The sequence below is a fragment of the Amia ocellicauda genome, chromosome 4, assembly GCF_036373705.1.
Source record: "Amia ocellicauda isolate fAmiCal2 chromosome 4, fAmiCal2.hap1, whole genome shotgun sequence".
Lineage (NCBI taxonomy): Eukaryota > Metazoa > Chordata > Actinopteri > Amiiformes > Amiidae > Amia > Amia ocellicauda.
The window spans coordinates 8,146,905-8,165,599 of record NC_089853.1 but is presented as its reverse complement, the minus strand read 5'-3'; the positions used below and the strand labels follow the sequence as shown (position 1 = coordinate 8,165,599).

At 37.1% G+C, this 18,695-nt stretch overlaps 1 protein-coding gene across 2 annotated transcripts in view; it reads right to left on the bottom strand.

Annotated features, from left to right (window-relative positions):
* Positions 1 to 18,695, bottom strand: part of sbf2 (SET binding factor 2) — a 132,914-nt gene that overhangs the window by 44,223 nt on the left and 69,996 nt on the right. For both annotated transcript variants that reach the window (XM_066700843.1, XM_066700844.1), the window contains exons 6-15: positions 16,823 to 16,928; positions 4,797 to 4,929; positions 4,036 to 4,144; positions 3,666 to 3,779; positions 3,367 to 3,444; positions 3,034 to 3,147; positions 2,115 to 2,243; positions 1,552 to 1,650; positions 1,155 to 1,359; positions 429 to 538 (exon numbers count right to left, since the gene is read on the bottom strand). In XM_066700843.1, the coding sequence (XP_066556940.1) occupies positions 429 to 538; positions 1,155 to 1,359; positions 1,552 to 1,650; positions 2,115 to 2,243; positions 3,034 to 3,147; positions 3,367 to 3,444; positions 3,666 to 3,779; positions 4,036 to 4,144; positions 4,797 to 4,929; positions 16,823 to 16,928 (1,197 nt within the window). The remainder of the gene's footprint in view (positions 1 to 428; positions 539 to 1,154; positions 1,360 to 1,551; positions 1,651 to 2,114; positions 2,244 to 3,033; positions 3,148 to 3,366; positions 3,445 to 3,665; positions 3,780 to 4,035; positions 4,145 to 4,796; positions 4,930 to 16,822; positions 16,929 to 18,695) is intronic.

Below are 18,695 nucleotides of genomic sequence, written 5' to 3'. Positions count from 1 at the left end.
CCATTTACTTTATAGAAGAATTAAAACCCAGACAAAGACTGTTTACAAAGACTGATGCATGTGTTTGGGCATTTGACAAATACACTTGCAAAACCTTTATTTCTTCTCAGTTGATAGTGTCCCTCAGTCTTCTCATGTGAGTAGTGAGACACAATGTGTAAGTCTAACGGTCAAGAGTGCATTCATTTATAGGTGCTACTGGTTGTACACAGTTTATAGACTGTGATACCGATAATGCTGATTTTAAAGAATGCACCTGACACACTTTGAAGAACACCTGGAATCACAGAAAACTTAACTGGATCTCACATAATTATTATTATTGTACAGTTCAGTCCTGTGACATCTAAGATATGGGGGACTCAGTGGTTTTCTAAATTTGTGAACAGATGTACAAAAATATAATTGAGTGGTTAAATAAACATTACCTTTTCAGTCTCCAGTATTTTATTATCAAAGACAAATGCGATACAACTCCTTACTACTTCCAGTCTCCGTGCACTGTTGAAAACTGACCCAGTTTTGGCCATTATGGAGACTGTCAGAAGAGATAAGGATGACAGAAATGTGGCTCGGTTAGCTGCAGAAAATCAACAAGGACTGCAAACTAAACAAATGAACATAATTTCCCCCTTGGATATGAACTGCAGTCACATTAAGATAAAGTACAGTTACAGTGTGTCAGTCTGAAATCAGAGACTAAAAAAGCAGTGAGAATATAACTGATCAAAAGAAAACACACTGAATTACTCCACAGCTCTGCGTCATTAATGATAACTGTCATTTTTATCGGTAACCACTTAGTAACCAGCCTCTAGAAAGAACTCAATCACTGTGACAAGACGCCAGGACTTATCTCACCTATGCGAGACCCAGGGGAGTAATTCAGTTGAAATTGTGCATGACGACTGGCACATAAAACCCACTTGTGCATGTTTACACCTATCTGAAGCGAGTGAGATTATACCTGGGAACTCACATTGCAGGAGACTGGCTATAATATGCAGACAGCAGATTGCATGGGACGCAAACTCATGCACGCAATAATAAATAATATGCACATTTGTAACATTTACATGGACAAGGGCAATTGAAATTTGATTCTGTTGCTGATCACTAGCTTGAAGCGTTTCCAAATGCATTCCTGGACTTACCCACGGGTGGCCCAGCGGGCACCACACATTTCTTCTCGGCCCGGGCAGGAGGGGGGTTGTTGTGGTGCTTGGCTAACCCCTCCTGAAGCAGGGCCTGCACCCTCTCCTCATTCACCCGGGGAAAAGGCATCACGTGTACACGCAAATGGGAGCCCTCCGTGGGCCTAGGCACCTTCTGGAACGCCATGTGAGGATTAGGGTTCTCCTGTGGCCACAAATCAAAAGAAGCATCGTTATCCACCCGAGTTAAGATAAGGTTTTAGAGGGTGTTAGCATGATCTGGGACTGAAATACCACCACAGCAGTCTGGATACAGGGGCACACGTCCTCCAGGCAAAACCGGTGTAGTTTCCACTAAACTCATACAGCACAAAAAGGTAGTTGTCGTGGAACTTACATTTTTCTCAAGCTGCTCTGCAAGTTCCCGAATACGTTTCTGTAACTTTTTGGGGTTCTCCTCCTCCTCTTTAAATCTTTCAACATCAAAGGCAACTAACTGAAGAGGGACAACAAAAAATATAAATGGTTACAGTAGAAAGAATCAAATTTTTCCTGTGAAGCTAAAACCCTAACCAAAAATACCCCAAAACAAACAAAGAGCAATAACTGATTAAATATTACATTTATTTAAAATGGCAGATTTTGTATTTTGTATTTCCAAAATCGGCAAAATTTTAAGATTAACCATTTCCATTTTCCTTCCACTTGTACGACATAAAAACAAGTTCTTTCGAAACAATACTTTCAAAATGATGTAATTAGAATGCTGAATAATTCGTAACACATGCACATCGATGTTGCATTACATTTCTACATCAGCCAAGTCAAAACATGTCCCAGAGAGAATTGACAGCCTTAGTCTCTCTTAGTTGCCATTACAAGATACAGTTTTGCAGATCAAATTATCGAGAGAAGGCAAACACCCCTATTGGAAATGACTGAAACTTCTGCAAGTCATACCTCGTCAAACAGATCGCAAGCTCGGTATGGGGGGCCTCTCTCTGACACGAAGCCAGCAAATGCCATTCCATCTAGGACCTTGGTCAGGAAATCATTCTCAATCAGTCCTCGCTGTCCAAGAAAGGCCGTCTGCAGTGAATCAAACACACAGAACATGATCAAAATGAACAGTCGGCATTACAGGAAGATACAAAGCGACTGTCTTATCAAAAAAGCGTGACAATTAACCTTTAAAGGAAGGTTCGGGAAATAATCAGTAAATCATTTCTTTGTGGTATTTGAATTGCTAAATACCTCCAGAATTAGAATTCAATCAGCGAGAGAAGAAATAATCTTCATTACAAATAAGCAAACAATTTTACCGGGTCTCTAGTCAGCAGCATTATTCCAGAAATGAGAAACAAATGGTCTTGAGTTCATACAGACTTTATAATGTAATTGTACATTAACTCTAAAGAAGATGAAAAACATTCTCAAAAGGGTGGCACATTCCTCTTCTGGCCACATGGCTCCAAGCAGGTGTGACACAAATGTTACGGTCAAAACCAATACTGCGGTCACTAATGAGAGAATTTTCCAAGTGGGGCTGATTTCAATAACATGGAAAAATGTTACCAAGACTACACTGACACAGAAAACAAACAACTTAAAAAAAGAAACAAGAAAAAGAATAGGGAAATCATATACAAATATAAATGTCCCTAGAACAAACAACAACAGTGCAGTACTTTAGTGTCATTACTATAGATAGTAGGGAATTTTTTTTTTTTAAACTTCCCATCTCCCAACAAATGGAAAAAAAGGATAATTTGTTTAAAAATAGTCCTGCATGATAAATGGCCGTCCTTCCTATGTTTACCAAACACTGTAATCTACATGTAGTTGTTATTAGCGATTAAAACCCGACACCAAGACTTACCTTGTGGAAGTGGATAACAGGCTCTGAATGGATGCGAATCAATTGCAAGCATGACCTGTACCCCTGAAAGATCTGTGCAAATAACCGGAGAAATACACCTCGCACCTCTTTGTCCTGAAAAGAGAGCACAATCGGAATATAATCAGTGTTTGAAAGCTTTATAAATGTACTAACAAAAGGATGACAGTGTTTAATGTTTATGTCAGCATTCATTGAACGTAATCATAATACAGAAAACAACTGAGAGGTTTTTGTCTCAGAATTGTTCTCCTGAAGTTTGGTGTTAGCAATGTTAAACGTTTGGATGATCATAACCAAAACAAAAAAACTTACCAGCAATTTAATATTGGAGGAAGCAGTGCGTGGAGGTGGAAAAGCATTATCTGCTACTTCCAGGTCCGGGTGCAAAACCTTAAAAGAAAGACGATCATCACTGGAGGAACAGAAACTGTAGGTACTGCCTTTGAATATTTTGGTCACAGAGTGTTAATGCTTCAGATGACTTATGTAGGGTTTTATTTTAGACAGAGAACTCTGCATGGAATTTTAAGCCTGATCAAAAACAGGGAGGCAAAGGGGAAGACTCAAAAGAGGTTTTTAAATGGACAGACACGGTCAGCACCCGGTCCTACCATGGAGAGCGCACTCTGGGTCTGGTGCAGAAGAGGCTCGGGGAGGTGCGAGAGATGGATACACTCAGGGACCTTTATCGTCCCTCCATCCAGGTCAGCAATAATCACATCTAACTACAGAAACAGGACAAGACAAAACAGCAATGGATGAGCACCTTGCACACTGCTCTGCAAGCCAAGCTGTCAGATTTGCTTTGATCTGGATTAATTAACCGTATTACAAATCAAGTTCAAGTCAGTCAGGCAGTTCATCATCACGTGTGTGGCAAAACCACGCAACACTGCCGAGCTCCTGAAGTATCTACAGCTTAAGTGTTATATCAAATAAATCATTGCAAAGTAAAGTAGATGCACTGATGATCCTCCTTACCAGTTCCTGAATCTCACTTTGAAACACGGAGTGCACGCCGATGATGAAGGGCGTTGGAGAACTCAGCACTTCTAGTAACCGCGACGGCAGGATTGGAATGTAAGGATAACTGAGAAAAATTAAATGTATATTAAAAAAAGACAATTACAGACAAGCATTCTTAACCAGAAGATAGTTGAGCCTTATTTTTATTAACATTTGTTGCATCATTTCTAGGTCGGAAAATTATATTATAAAAAACAAAAAACTGACGTAGCTTTGAAAACCATTCATTTACAGTCATTTCTGTTTTAGTATCATGTATAAAATATGGCAGCGGCCTGATTCTGGAAACATCATTAAGCTGATTCTCTGAGAGAAACTGAAGAAAACATCATGTAGCAAATAATGGGTCTTGAGGAATGTCTGCTAAATAGGAAATAATAGTTATAATCTAAAATACTACGTGTGAGAAGAGCTTAGTATATATGTTACGGTAAATGTATCCATTAATACATGTGTATTTCCCATGGGTAATCTGTGCATCTCGTGGTTGATGTGGACAGAGACGCACATCTGAACAGCAGTAGGTCAGGCACGCTTACCACTCACAGTTGCGATTCAGATCAGGTGCGCACTGCTCAGAAATTACAGTCATTATGCAGAATATAGTCATTAAAATGAAGAACACAGATAATGTGGGGATCTATTAGCATAATCTCCTTTTCCCCCAAGCCACAAAAACCCTGTCCTGTAGTTTTGCATGCTGCACGCACACTCACCTGTATTTTAGAGGGAACATCAATGACTCTAATGCCCTACATGCATCTCCCAGCCTCTGGTAGCTTGTCGAGTGAAACAGGACCTTATGCTCCGTTAGAACCGCACAGAACAGGCTAAGCACGTTCTGAATTCCTAGAAATGAAGATTAAAAAAAAAGATATATTACATGTTTTTTGGACAACAAATGCTATTATTTCAGAGAGTTTGTTTTTGTAATTAAAAACATTCTTTTCAAAAACAGCTACAGTTGCTAAGGATGACCTAACAAAACTGTGATCATTTTGTTTAAAAAGAATAAAAAGGATTAAAAGCAAACACAGGTAGAAATCCCCATTGCAACTGGGCTGATGTTAGAAGTATCTATGTTACAGTAAGGCACAATGCATGTAAGAAAAAATGTGTTTTTTAGCATGAATAAATGATGTCAATTACAAGAAGTTATAGATGTATCATAGGGGCATGGAATTTAAATAATACGTGTAATTAAACAAACAGGGACAAATTCACCTTCATGCTATAAAGGCAATAAACAGTTTCTTTAAACAAACATTAGTCCTACTGTTTTTTAATTTCAGTTTGGCATTATGGTAGAGGGGAATAGTACTAAGCTTAATATCAAAACAAGGTTAACATTCTCTATGAGACCAACAACATCTTTTTAATGAAAACATCAATTAAAAACAATAATGACTGTTCTAAAGGATTCGGGATCTCTCATTTCCTGTTGTTGTTTGCGAGCACGCCATCAATGTAGGAAAATAAATCTTGCAGTCCTTGAATGAGAAGTCACCAGCCTGACAAAAATATCCTTGCCAACAAGACTTGGTTCCGTTCAACTGTGTGAAATAAGGAAAGTCACCAATAAACAGGAAGCCAGATATGAACCAGCGACGCAAATTTGGCATAAGAAAAAAAAAAAAAAACATTTAGTGGATATTACCTCGCACCCCTAAAACAAAAGTCAGGAAAAATTTGTGGTCGTCGACATGTGGTCAGCAAAGCCCCTAAAATAACTCTGAGTGCACTGAACACACGTGTCTGTGCACTCAGTAACATGTACCAATCCATTTCAAATGATTGAGTGTGGAGAGGACTATGCACAAATGGAGCCAAGTATAACATGGTTAGCCTTTGGAGAAAAATGTAATCATGATAACTAGTATCTATGTGCTGTTGTCTTGTGACCTTGAAGTGTTTACATATCTGTGGAAAAAAACAACATATTTCAGCTGCTTAATAACAACGGCAGACATAGACAATGGTTACAAACAACAACCAACAGACATAACTGTTGATTATTACTGCTTCCTGTTCCACCGAGGGCTATGCATCCTGTTCAAAGTAACATACTAGATAGATTTTTCATTAACGACTTACGTGACCTTTAAGTGTCCAGCATTCTAAGGATGTGATGCGCGTCTCCCACAATATCATTTCTGAACTTCCTTCTTTTTTTAATGGGGGGAGGGGGCGGTAGGTGTGACAAATCATTTGACAGTCTAACAATAATCTTTCATGATTAGACAATTGGATGTCTGCATGAAATATTCACATCTCTATGGCTCCCCAGACATTCTGGAGGATAAACAGACCAGCAATGCAGAGCTGCACGTTGGAGGTGAAGGTCTGAAAATGAGATAGATCTGAATGCAGAACGCTGCCAAAAGGTCGGCTCCTTCTCAAACATAATGACCCAGATTAGTGCGCTGGCTGTTTCTGAAATGTACTATCATGGTGCTGATTTATGTTTTTTTTTATATAAATAAATGAAAGACAGAGGTAAGTGATGGAAGTCCTCCCCCATGCCACACACGACAACAGATTAGACATGATTTAGAAGGTCGATGTAATGATCCAGTAAAATACTTTACACTTTTATTGACACTAATGAAAACCAGTTCTTTGAAATGATCTTCCTGAAGGTCTATGATCTCACATTCTCATTTGAATTACACATCTCTATTTATATGTCAAACTGTCAACTTATATTTCAATACCACCCCCACCCCCATTTCAAAACACAGCAAGAAGAATTCTATAGCATTCTCTGCTCATTTTTATATAATACAGTGCAGATGGAAGGACATGCACAGCGTGGGTCATTAAATGACTTTCACTGTGATATCATGGGTGAATATAACTGTAGCAAAAAGAAGACACTCCTGGGAAGGTACTCTTATCAAGTCCAGTCAACCTCGTTTTCTTATACCTCTCCCTAAACAATAGAAGTATGAAACCTAAAGAGCTTACCCACTTCCCTTGAACTGAACGTGCAAAGGAATCCAAAGTTTGTTTTCTACCAACAGGTGAAACGTTTGACTCATATGATTGTGAAGCTCAGAAGCCTGCTGTGTAGTACGTGGACCACTTCATGGCTACGTCTCTGGCAACCTCAGCATCATGCCTTGTGATGAAAATACAGTGCCTTGCGAAAGTATTCACCCCCCTAGGCATTTTTCCTATTTTGTTGCCTTACAACCTGGAATTAAAATAGATTTTTGGGGGGTTTGTATCATTTGATTTACACAACATGCCTACCACTTTGAAGATGCAAAATATTTTTTATTGTGAAACAACTTGAGCATTCATAACCATTCACCCCCCTCAAAGGCAATACTTTGTAGAGCCACCTTCTGCAGCAATTACAGCTGCAAGTCTCTTGAGGTATGTCTCTATAAGCTTGGCACATCTATCCAATGATTTCTGCCATTCTTCAAGGCAAAACTGCTCTAGCTACTTCAAGTTGGATGGGTTCCGCTGATGTACAGCAATCTTTAAGTCATACCACAGATTCTCAATTGGATTGAGGTCTGGGCTTTGACAAGGCCATTCCAAGACATTGAAATGTTTCCCATTAAACCACATGAGTGTTGCTTTAGCAGTATGCTTAGGGTCATTGTCCTGCTGGAAGGTGAACCTCCTTCCCAGTCTCAAATCTTTGGAAGACTGAAACAGGTTTCGCTCAATAATTTCCCTGTATTTAGCGCCATCCATCATTCCTTCAATTCTGACCAGTTTCCCAGTCCCTGCCGATGAAAAACAGCCCCACAGCATGATGCTGCCACCACCATGCTTCACTGTGGTCTCCTCGGGGTGATGAGAGGTGTTGTGTTTGCGCCAGACATAGCGTTTGCCTTGATGACCAAAAAGTTCAATTTTAGTCTCATTTGACCAGAGTACCTTCTTCCATATGTTTGGGGAGTCTCCCACATGCCTTTTGGAGAACAGCAAACATGGCTTTTTTCTGGCCACTGTTCCATAAAGCCCAGCTCTGTGGACAGATACTCCAATCTCCACTGTGGAGTTTTGCAGCTCCTTCAGGGTTATCTTTGGTCTCTTTGTTGCCTCTCCGATTAATGCCCTCCTTGCCTGGTCTTTGAGTTTTGGTGGACGGCCCTCTCTTGGCAGGTTTGTTGTGGTGCCATATTCTTTCCATTTTTTAATAATGGATTGAATGGTGCTCCGTCGGATGTTCAAAGTTTCTGATATTTTTTTATAACCCAACCCTGATCTGTACTCCACAACTTTGTCCCTGACCTGTTTGGAGAGCTCCTTGGTCTTCATGGTGCCGCTTGCTTGGTGGTGTTGCAGACTCTGGGGCCTTTCAGAACAGGTGTATATATACTGAGATCATGTGACAGATCATGACACTTAGATTGCACACACGTGGACTTTATTTAACTAATTATGTGACTTCTGAAGGTAATTGGTTGCACCAGATCTAATTTAGGGGCTTCATGCATACACCACTTTTTTTAAAACAAGTTATTTTTTTAATTTCACTTCACCAATTTGGACTATGTTGTGTGTCCATTACATGAAATCCAAATAAAAATCCATTTAAATTAGAGGTTGTAATGTAACAAAGTAGGAAAAATGCCAAGGGGGGTGAAAACTTTCACAAGGCACTGTACAATGGTAAAGTATAATAATTTACCATTATATTTTGCTAAAAGGCCCAAACCTTCACATACGCAAAGCTTTTTCTGTCTGGTTTTACTTATGGATGCATGTAGATGCTCTCCACCCCCAGCTTATGTTCATCAGCCCATAGGAAATACGGCCAATTTATTGAAGTGTAATTGAGCTGAAATGTAATCTTAATCTTTATATGTCATTTTACTTTATCTCCTACCCATGTTATGGAACAATGCTCTAGGAAATAGCTCTTCATAAACAACAGGATCATACTAGGACTGCACAACAGAAGTACAAACCCGACACTAGTTTGATTGTCGAGGAAAATAAATTAAGTTTACGGTTCATGAAAATGTGCAGAAAAACATCTTCTCTCTTTCCATGCCAGGCTTTGAACTGTTTCCAACAGCAACAGTTTGGCTTTAGAGAGCACTGTGCTTGAAAACATTCAAGGAAAATGATAAACCTTTGCACATTGAAGAGCTTGCAGTTGTTTTTTAACCCGGAAAAGAAGGTCTGAAAGATATTACTCCATTAAGTGACTCATTTTTCAAACATTTACGTTCACAGAAAAATATAAATACATGAAACATTCAAAGAATTTCAATGTGATATGAGAAATTTAACCTTGCACTATTGTATTACTCAGCAACTTCCAAAGTATAGTCAACAAAGGCATTAAAAAGAAAAAATAAAGCGAGAAAAAGACGTAGCACCTTGGTGAAAACAATAATTCTGGTCTCACTACAGTTTGAAACTAGGTTTTTTTCTGTATAAATAGGTTTGCTCTGTTTTGACATTTAGAGGATTGGAAGTAATAAAACACTAACAGGTATTCATCCTCTTGTTTAAAGGCCATGTTACACTATGAAATTGCCATTAAATCTGATTGCATGCAATCTGAATGCGTTCAAATTCGTTGGATTTCATGAAATCCGAATGCGTGAAATCGACAGATTTCATTGGGTGAAATCAGATTAAACTGTGATGCAATCGCATGCTTTATAGAGGCGTTTGGGAGCGAGACTACATGGTGAAGTTTGGAGTTTTGAAAGTAAAAAGCAAGAAAGATAGAGAGAGTAAATACTATCTGTATATGCATATTTAGTTATGGCAGACAGAGCAGCTTCAGCCATGCTCTACATTGTGGCAAAAAGAAGACGGCTTCACTCACGTCTATACACATGTCCACTCTGTGTTTGTTGCAGAAATTCATTAAAACAATACTAATTTCAGTATTGGATTTTGCAAAAATATATTTGTCCAACATATTTGCATATTTGTTAAAAACCTGAATATTTTTGCGATATCTAACACTGATAGTCTTACATTGTTTCATGAGTGCATTTATTTAAACAAAACTAAACTTGTCAACTAACATCCTGAGTAAGTTTGTAAATCAGAATGTTCTCTATTTAATCGAGCAGATTTAAACAAATACAAATATCCATTATAATGACACTAGAAGCGCCGACATTTCAAACTACCTACATGAGCCAAAACTATAGTATAAATAATGTTAGGAAAACGATTAAATAAAACTAGCACAAATGGAGTAGGGTATTTCAATGGAAATAAGAACATAAAACATAAAAATGATTGGTATAAATGACATCAAAGCACTTTTTGTTTTTAAATGGGTACACTGCACAGTCAAAACACATAGATGAAACAAGTGTTTATTTGCGGTTTAATCACTCTCAGTGTCCACTCAATCTGACCACAGTTGTAAGAAGACTTATAATGATACACAATGCATGTGTTTTCAAGCACAAGAAAGACTGTAGACTGTAGGTGAGGTAGAGATCACGACTTGATCTTGATTTGCATTTATTCAGCTAAAACGTTATACATATATTTTGGAAAAGTAAAGAACGGGTATCCAAACAGTGTATTCAGGAACACAGAGTTATTCAGATTAAATCCGTCAAACTGACCAGCCCTGCACTTCTATAGTGTTTATAAATTATAAAGGCGAATCATGCCAGATATCACATCACTTGAGCTACTGTACAGTATCAGACAGGGTTACAGACGCTAATAGGAAAACTAAACTTTGGATTCAAACTGGATTCGTAAGGAAATACTGAAGACAAAAGGTTTTCTGTTTCCTTTGCATGCAATGCTTTTCTTACAAGGGCAGTGTGAGTAGTTTACTGTATCATTTGTGAGCACAACACTCATTTGCTGTAGCAATTATAATTTAGTTTGCCGATTATAATGATTTGGTGTTTTTTTTAAATATACATTCCAACTTCCGATCTGCTGTTCCAGGTTCCCAGTGACGTCGTAGATGTTGTCATGTGACTCCTTCTTGCTCTCTGATTGGATACTTGTCCAGGGAATTTCATACGATTTCATGAAAATAGGACTTTGCTCTATTGCCTGATTTCGGGTGAAATCACAAGAAATCCGATTTCTAGTGATTTCACTGTGAAATGTTGATGAAATTTCAAGGAAATCGTGGGCTGCATTTGGATTGCATGCAATCGGATTTCATGGAAAGTTCATAGTGTATCGTGGCCTTAAGATAAGCACATCATTGGTTTGTCTATGGTACACGGATCTTTTATGCAAAATCTAATAAGTAAATTAAATGTATCAATCCTAAAATCACAACACTTAATCAGAAGACTGCAAATTCCACTGTATGCATGTTCAACTCGAACTTAAATAAAATAAAAATAAGTTTGAATCAAGAACATTTTAAAAAGCCTTCTAAATTATCTATAGAGCAAACATGATTACTGTTAATGTTTCACTATGTTGAAAAACACTCATCTGCTCAGAATTTATTTATGGAATCTATTCACATGCACAGAAATATTCTTAAAATAATTCACAGCATTCCAGTGATTAACCTGGTAAAAATAGAATAGAAAGAAAAAGCAAATGCTATATTCCCAAAGCACTGGTGCTCCCATATTGGATTCATAATTGATTAAGTATGTCAGCGGAAGTAAGCCTTTTAAAACCTGGCCCAAGAATGGGACTTTAACCAGAGGCACGATTAAAAAACAAAAAAAAGCCGATAAATCTGTTGTTGATTTTTTAAAGGACAATGGGAAGATGAGAGATTGTAAATAATTTCAGAAATATTCTATGACATTTATATGAGCTCATTCTGGAATCTGACCCAGTGACTGCGCTCAGGGTCTCTGCGGTATTAAGCTCACGCATTACTGAGATTCCAGATCCATGAAGGCGTTTCTCAATTGCCTTTAACCAATATCATATTATTAACTATGTCACCTCTCGCACTGCCTCACTGTTGTGTAATAATAATTAAAAAAATAAAAAATCAACAAGAACTAACTCGGGACACCTATGACATCTTCCTTGGCCCTCTTTCATCTCTACAGGACATTTGTAATTTACTTCAGATAACTTGGACAAAGACAACCTCCTGCATGAATAAACGCTCATTAAGTCGCACACAATTAATAGTAAATCTTCTGAGGCCACATTTCAATGGCAGTCTATAGCAATTAAGTGCACTGCAGGGTGATTGATGATCTCAGTTAAAGCAAAGTTGTTTTTTTCCTAAAAAATGTAATAATGTATCCAAATTGTGGGTAATCCTATATATTTTTTTTCCACTAAAAGCTATACTTTAAGATCACTTTTTGAGAACGGTTTTGTTTTTTTAAACCCTCAAAACCATTTTCAACTAAACAATCAACAATAAAGCTGAAGTTGCCATGGTGGTTCATCAGCTTTGTATATTAGGGGCAGTTAACCAAAGAGATGACATAAGCAAGCTTTGGAAAGTCTATGTTATTTCTATGAAACCTGACTCAATGTCTTTTTTTTTGACAGAAATAACAAACACAAAAATAATTCTGCCTGCAGTCACGGAGTCAACAGCCAAGCACTTGTGCTACTTAAAAGAGGAATAAACACAATAATATATCTTTGTCTTTTAACATTCTAGGACCATATTAGTAATTCTATGATCTTTACATGCAAAAATCTATGTCCTTACTCTGTGTGGAAAGACCCAAGGGTGCCATTTGTTTAGTCAATATAATATTTCTTTCAGCACCTTCCCCTGAACTCACTGTTCATTTTCATTACAGTAAGTTATAAGAAGTTTATAAGTAGTAGTACTTGCAGTAGCAGAACGATTATGCCTTGTAAATAATGCATATAAATTACATATGAGCATATAGCATAAAATGTGTATTTGTAGAACAAGGACAATTAAACTACGTATTATAAAAATGTAATAGATTTTCTAGATAACTTATATAGTTGATGGATTACTGGTCAAATAATACTTATCATCAATCAACTGTAACCTTATGTTAACACCACCAATACATTTAGAAAATTAGCACCATCAAAGCTTTAAACCTTTGGAAATATGTTGCAAACATCATAAAAATAGGAAACAGGAGTAGGAAACTGAATGTTCTTTGATTAAAAGTACCATTTATACAGTGTGCAATGTGAATTTTAAATGCAAAGGAAAATTCTGAAAAACAAATGAAACTGATATTTGATCTATTTTAGGCCTTTCTGCATTTTGCATGACAGCTTGGCTGCCACTGATTGAATGCGTTCTTGTGCTTTTCCATACACAGACAGATTTAATAAAAAACCCAAGTGAGTTTAACTGTGATGGAGAGTACTAAAGGCATCCTTACAGACGGCTCCTACCCTTTCTTATCGAATATCTTATTAAACAGGAAGGATGTGTCCCACTAAATGCACAGTTTGAAGGGTTCCTCTGGGATTTACCAGCGCATTTTCATAATATCAGCTGCATGTCCTGGAAAAGATAGCATCTCGCTCTAACTGTCAGTCACTGCAACACCATTCCTGGGCTCCAACACTCAGGATGGGACTTTTCCTCATTTTTCATGATGTCATCTCATGAATGCAAGCCTGAAGTCAATAGCCAACTCCAGGGCCACAGTCACAGTTTCTGTACACTGCACTTATGACACTTCCATGAAGTCTTGTTTTCTGTCCACAGTTTATTTTCTCCTCAAGTTTAACACACATGGTTAAAATGCATGGTTAAAAAGCTGTGTGCTGGAAGAGACGGTACAAAAATTACTCTGGTTAGAGTTCCTAATTATATAATTGTTCTTTGTTTACTATTAACTGCCTTAGTAGAGGTAGTTGAAAATAAAGTAAAATAAAAGTTTCTGAATACATTAGTTTGCTACAGGCTGGAAAACAACTTAACACCAGACAGAAATTGGTAATTTATTTGCTATGAATTGAAACTGGGGTCAGCTTGAAATCAATGCCCCCAGCTGAACCTTGACTACATGAATTAACCATTTGTAAACATTTTTCGAATTTTCTCCTTCTACATCAGCAAAAACAAATACAAAAACATGCATATTATTATTGAGTCGATTTGCTGTGCTGCGTCTTGCCTGGTGACAACATTACCCTAAGAAAGAATAAAAAATCCATCACAACTTATATAGGAATATGAGAAACTGGATGTTTGCATCTATCGAAATAAAAATCAGAAATGCATAATCAGATGACTGCAGGCTCAGGTCAGTTGCTTCTTTAAAATAAAAATACATTTGGTCAGATTTGTTGAACTCTTTGCACAAAACAGACTATCCTTTGTTAAGGATTAAGGGGTTAAGTGACCTTATACAGGACAGGAGGCATGGGTTCACTTTGCTGTCTTTCATCTAATAAAATAACCTTAAAGTTGGATATGAGTTGTGCTGTGGTTACAGATGTAAATATCCTCAGATATATTTAGATCCTCTTATTCACTTGCACACTTCGTCTGTCCATTCCTATTAAAATTTATTTAAAAAGCAGCTAAGAAATAGTGTGACTCCAAATTTCATACTGCCTCATAAAATACATGATGTTCTCTGGAAATATCTGTGATACTGTGCAGCAGCAAAAAGGCTTTTTATTGTGCCATAACATTGATATATTTATAGTAGTTAAGGGGGAAAACAATGAGTAACCATCAATGATCTATGCGCCTTAGATTAAAATCCGTCTACTGCCATAGCAAGACAAAGCCTGCCGAGACAAACAAACCTAAAAATAGGGCACTCGGTTTTATGCATTTATTAAGGGTTCACAAACAAACGAAGAATGTAAGTAAGGCATGCAAGATACATTGGAAATTAAAAGCAGAAGCATTTCAGTACTGCTTTTAAGCAAACTTTGCTACACCCATGGTAATAAGAGCTAGAAAATAATGTCTACATAATGTGAAAAATATTGGACCCAGCCTCAGCCTGATAATGGAAGAGGTTATCATTATGATGCAGATATTTCAGCTGTACTGTGGCTCCTACACTACAGATCAATCCTTTGCAGACCCAATATTAGCTGGACACCATTTCTACCGGCTCATTGGACACAGCTGCAGATGCCTTTGTAATGGCAGACATTGCCTAAAAACAACTAAAAGCCAACACCGGACACAATCCAAACTCTGTTCTATCACACTTGAATCAACCTCAGCAAATTCTGTACATCAAACTTCTTGTTTGTGTGTGTGTGTGTGTAATTATATGTACACAGATCTTTTGTTATTTGATTTAAAATGCATTGCAAGTATGTGCATTCTTCTTTATCTGTTGATGCATTACAGTAAGTCTACGAGAAATATGAAACCAAAATCGGAGTTTCCATTCTTACTTAAGAACGTAGCATCTGCAACACAAATGTGTTTTAAAAAAAAAAAAAAATCTGTGTCAGACTTTACCTGGAAATTGTATTATAACTGAGAAACACACTTTGACCAATTTCAAAACCAACTATGTCAAAATGTTTTGTAACTACAGCACTAATTACTCTTGTATGACTACTACATTACTGATTTATATTAAAGGTTTCACATTAAAATAATTTTCACATACAACACTGGAGCGCCTACATAAAACTGACTTGCACAAGCCTTGAATGCAATATATCTATTTTTTCACACAATTCATTTTTGGAAAAAAGCATATTTAAACAATATTTATTTTTATTTTCACACAATAACAATAATACTACTACCACTAAAGCCCTGCCAGAATATATTTCAACTATTTTGTTAATGAGGCTTATTCCTGGACTTTATCCACTTGATACAAAGCTTATTCCCATGTGATTGCCTTTATTTGGGGTTCAAATTATTTACAAAAACTTATAAAAATAAAGTAATAATTATTATTAGTACAGTTAATCCACACTTCAAAAATTACTTTACTAAGGATGTTTCAAAAGAAAAAAAATAATAATTTAATTTCTTAATTTCAAGGACAATACAAAATAATAATAATAATAATAATACATGTAAAACTAGTAATACTAGTTTTGCCTTAGAGAGACCTGGAACCACATTTTCATACATTTAAAATTATTATTGGAAATAATGTGCTTTCTGGTTCATTTCGTCTCTTTCTTGAAACTAAAGTAGAAAAACAGACCAAGAAAAACGTTTTTTTTTCTTTTTACATATTTCCTGTCGGTTTTCATTACTATTATTTTTTAATAATGCAGATTTTACTTTTCTGGCAGATTTTAGATTTCTTTTAGATGTGTTTATTTGTACTAAATAGTATACCCACTTCATAACAATATTAATAACGATGATATCAGAGCATCACAGAGCTCTCCTTTCACCCTCTGGAGGGGCAGGGGGAACACGCGTGCCAACAGCTCCACTACACAACAGACAAGGTAGAGAGAGCAGAGAAATCACAGAGCCAATTACATCACAGAGAGGCCATTAGCTTGGCCACATTGACAAAGTCTGGTCTGAATTCTAACCAGCACACTGGGGTTAGCACTCAGTCTTGTGAACAGGGTCACAAAATATTTAATGTCCACAAATATCCACACCTTTGGTTAAACATCTCATCACCAGAAAGCTGAGGGGCCATATTGATAATACGGTAACATTATGTTAAAATGATGCAAGCAACCAGTGGTACAAAATAAAAATGGAAGCTTTAATGTGCGTTTGTTAATTTTGTTGTTGGTAACTCATTAGGAAAAACAGGGGTAAACCCAGCGGTTTTTCACTGAGCCCTTCCATTGTTTATACAGACGTCTAGAGATTTTCTGTCAGAGCATTGTACCTGAAATGAAACTGAAATACAAAATGCACACCTACCTAGCTGCTGAAACAGGAGAGCCACACTTTTGCAAGTCACAGGAAGATTATCATTCAGTGGGGTCTGGATCAGCTGTCTGTCTCCTGCTCCAAGTGAAAACAATTTCTGCAATGATAACAGAAAAGGACAACCAGTGTCCATTGATTAAAGGGATTAAAATATCTTATAATACAGGAAATATAAAAATGCTTGACTATGCATGTTCATAATGGTTTTATTTCATACAGGAAAGATTACAGCAAATGTTGCATCATTTTATCGATATAGGGATAAAAAAGAAAACCAACCTGTTTAAAGAAGCACTTCCATACATTTTCTGGATATCCTGCTCTTTCAAACTCTTGTTACAACAGCAAAGCCTAGGGCTGGGTTTAAATCAAAACTTTGACCCACCCGCTAATAGAAAACTACAGAACTGTCCTCAGTTGCAGCATCCTTTTCAGTAAGATGCCACTTTCTTCTAATCATAAATGTAAGCGCTATGATGTACAGCTTTGTAGTTTGCTATTAGTGGGTGGGTCAAAGTTTTGATTTAATCCAGCCCTAGGTCATTAATAAGAATAAACTGCCGTGCTGTGTAAATGCAATGTTACATTAATTGTTGTTGTTATTTTACTTCTCCTGGGGAAACAATAAGGGTTTTCTGGCAGCAAAAAGAATTTGCTTTAAAATAACTGCCTCAGAGGTCAGGGCCAGAAGAAAATGATTCTGGGGATATTAACCAATATAGCATTATATATATCAACATGTTTTGCTTCAACTGTTTGAGATAGTTAGAGTTATATTTCTGTAATTTGCGTTATCATTGTTCACTTCCTTCTAAATTATAAGCACCACAATCACTTACACAATATCAGCTTGCATGAGTGTAGCGGGGGAAACCTCAAACTACAGGCACAGTCAGGAAAGCACTTCTCCAGAAACCACAAGAGACGTGGGACAGACAGCAGCCCCGATGGAACAAACCATAGCATGCAAGCCGACTCCTTGAAAGGAATCAAACTGGTTTTCCAACTAAGGACAGTTTTCAGTCACGTTTTGGAAGCAGGTGAATCGTTATGCTGTGATGGGTTTCGTCATATTCTCTGGAACCCCACTGTTTGCTCTTTAAGTAGAAATACATGTCACTTTCAAGAGCCAAGCTAAGAGCCTTCTGTCAAACAGATTAAAGGCAGCACTGGGCTTATGTAACAGAGTTACGAGCCCAGAACAACTACAGCCATGGGTGTTCTGGTTTTAAGAAAAACAGAATCCAAACATGTTGTTCACAATGAGGTTACCTACAGGTATATTTTAAGATACTTCGTTAACATAAATCAAACGCTGGCCATTGGGGTCTTACATGCATATATTTGACACTAGAATGTTTATCTAAGCCAAATATTAATGGGCAAAACACAGCACAGGCAGAAACAGATGGAATTCATTTAATTTAACTGATATTAGATAAGTAGTCAGGCAATTACAAACAAATGCATCTCGATTGCCACTCGAATGCATCTCTGAAGTAAGTGGCCGAGCCGACACCAGCAGCCGAAAAACCACTACATTTTATCTGCACATTTCTGTGAATCTTTATAACCTAATGAAGAACTGAGTAAAGCTATTTTCACAGTGGTCTACTTCTGTCTTTATCTTGCGTGTGTGTGTGTATGATGAGCGGTTGGGAGCAGTGACTAAGCTTTTAGATTATGGATTGGTTGAGACATAAAAAGATAAGACTGCAGTGCCATAATTTATGCCTTATGATTGTTGAAATTGTTAGCTTAGACCTCATGTACGGTTGACTAATGACTGTTCTACTAAGGCTTATAATTTATTTTCCATTTTATCAGCATATATATTTTGACAGTGAAAAAAGAATACAGCTTC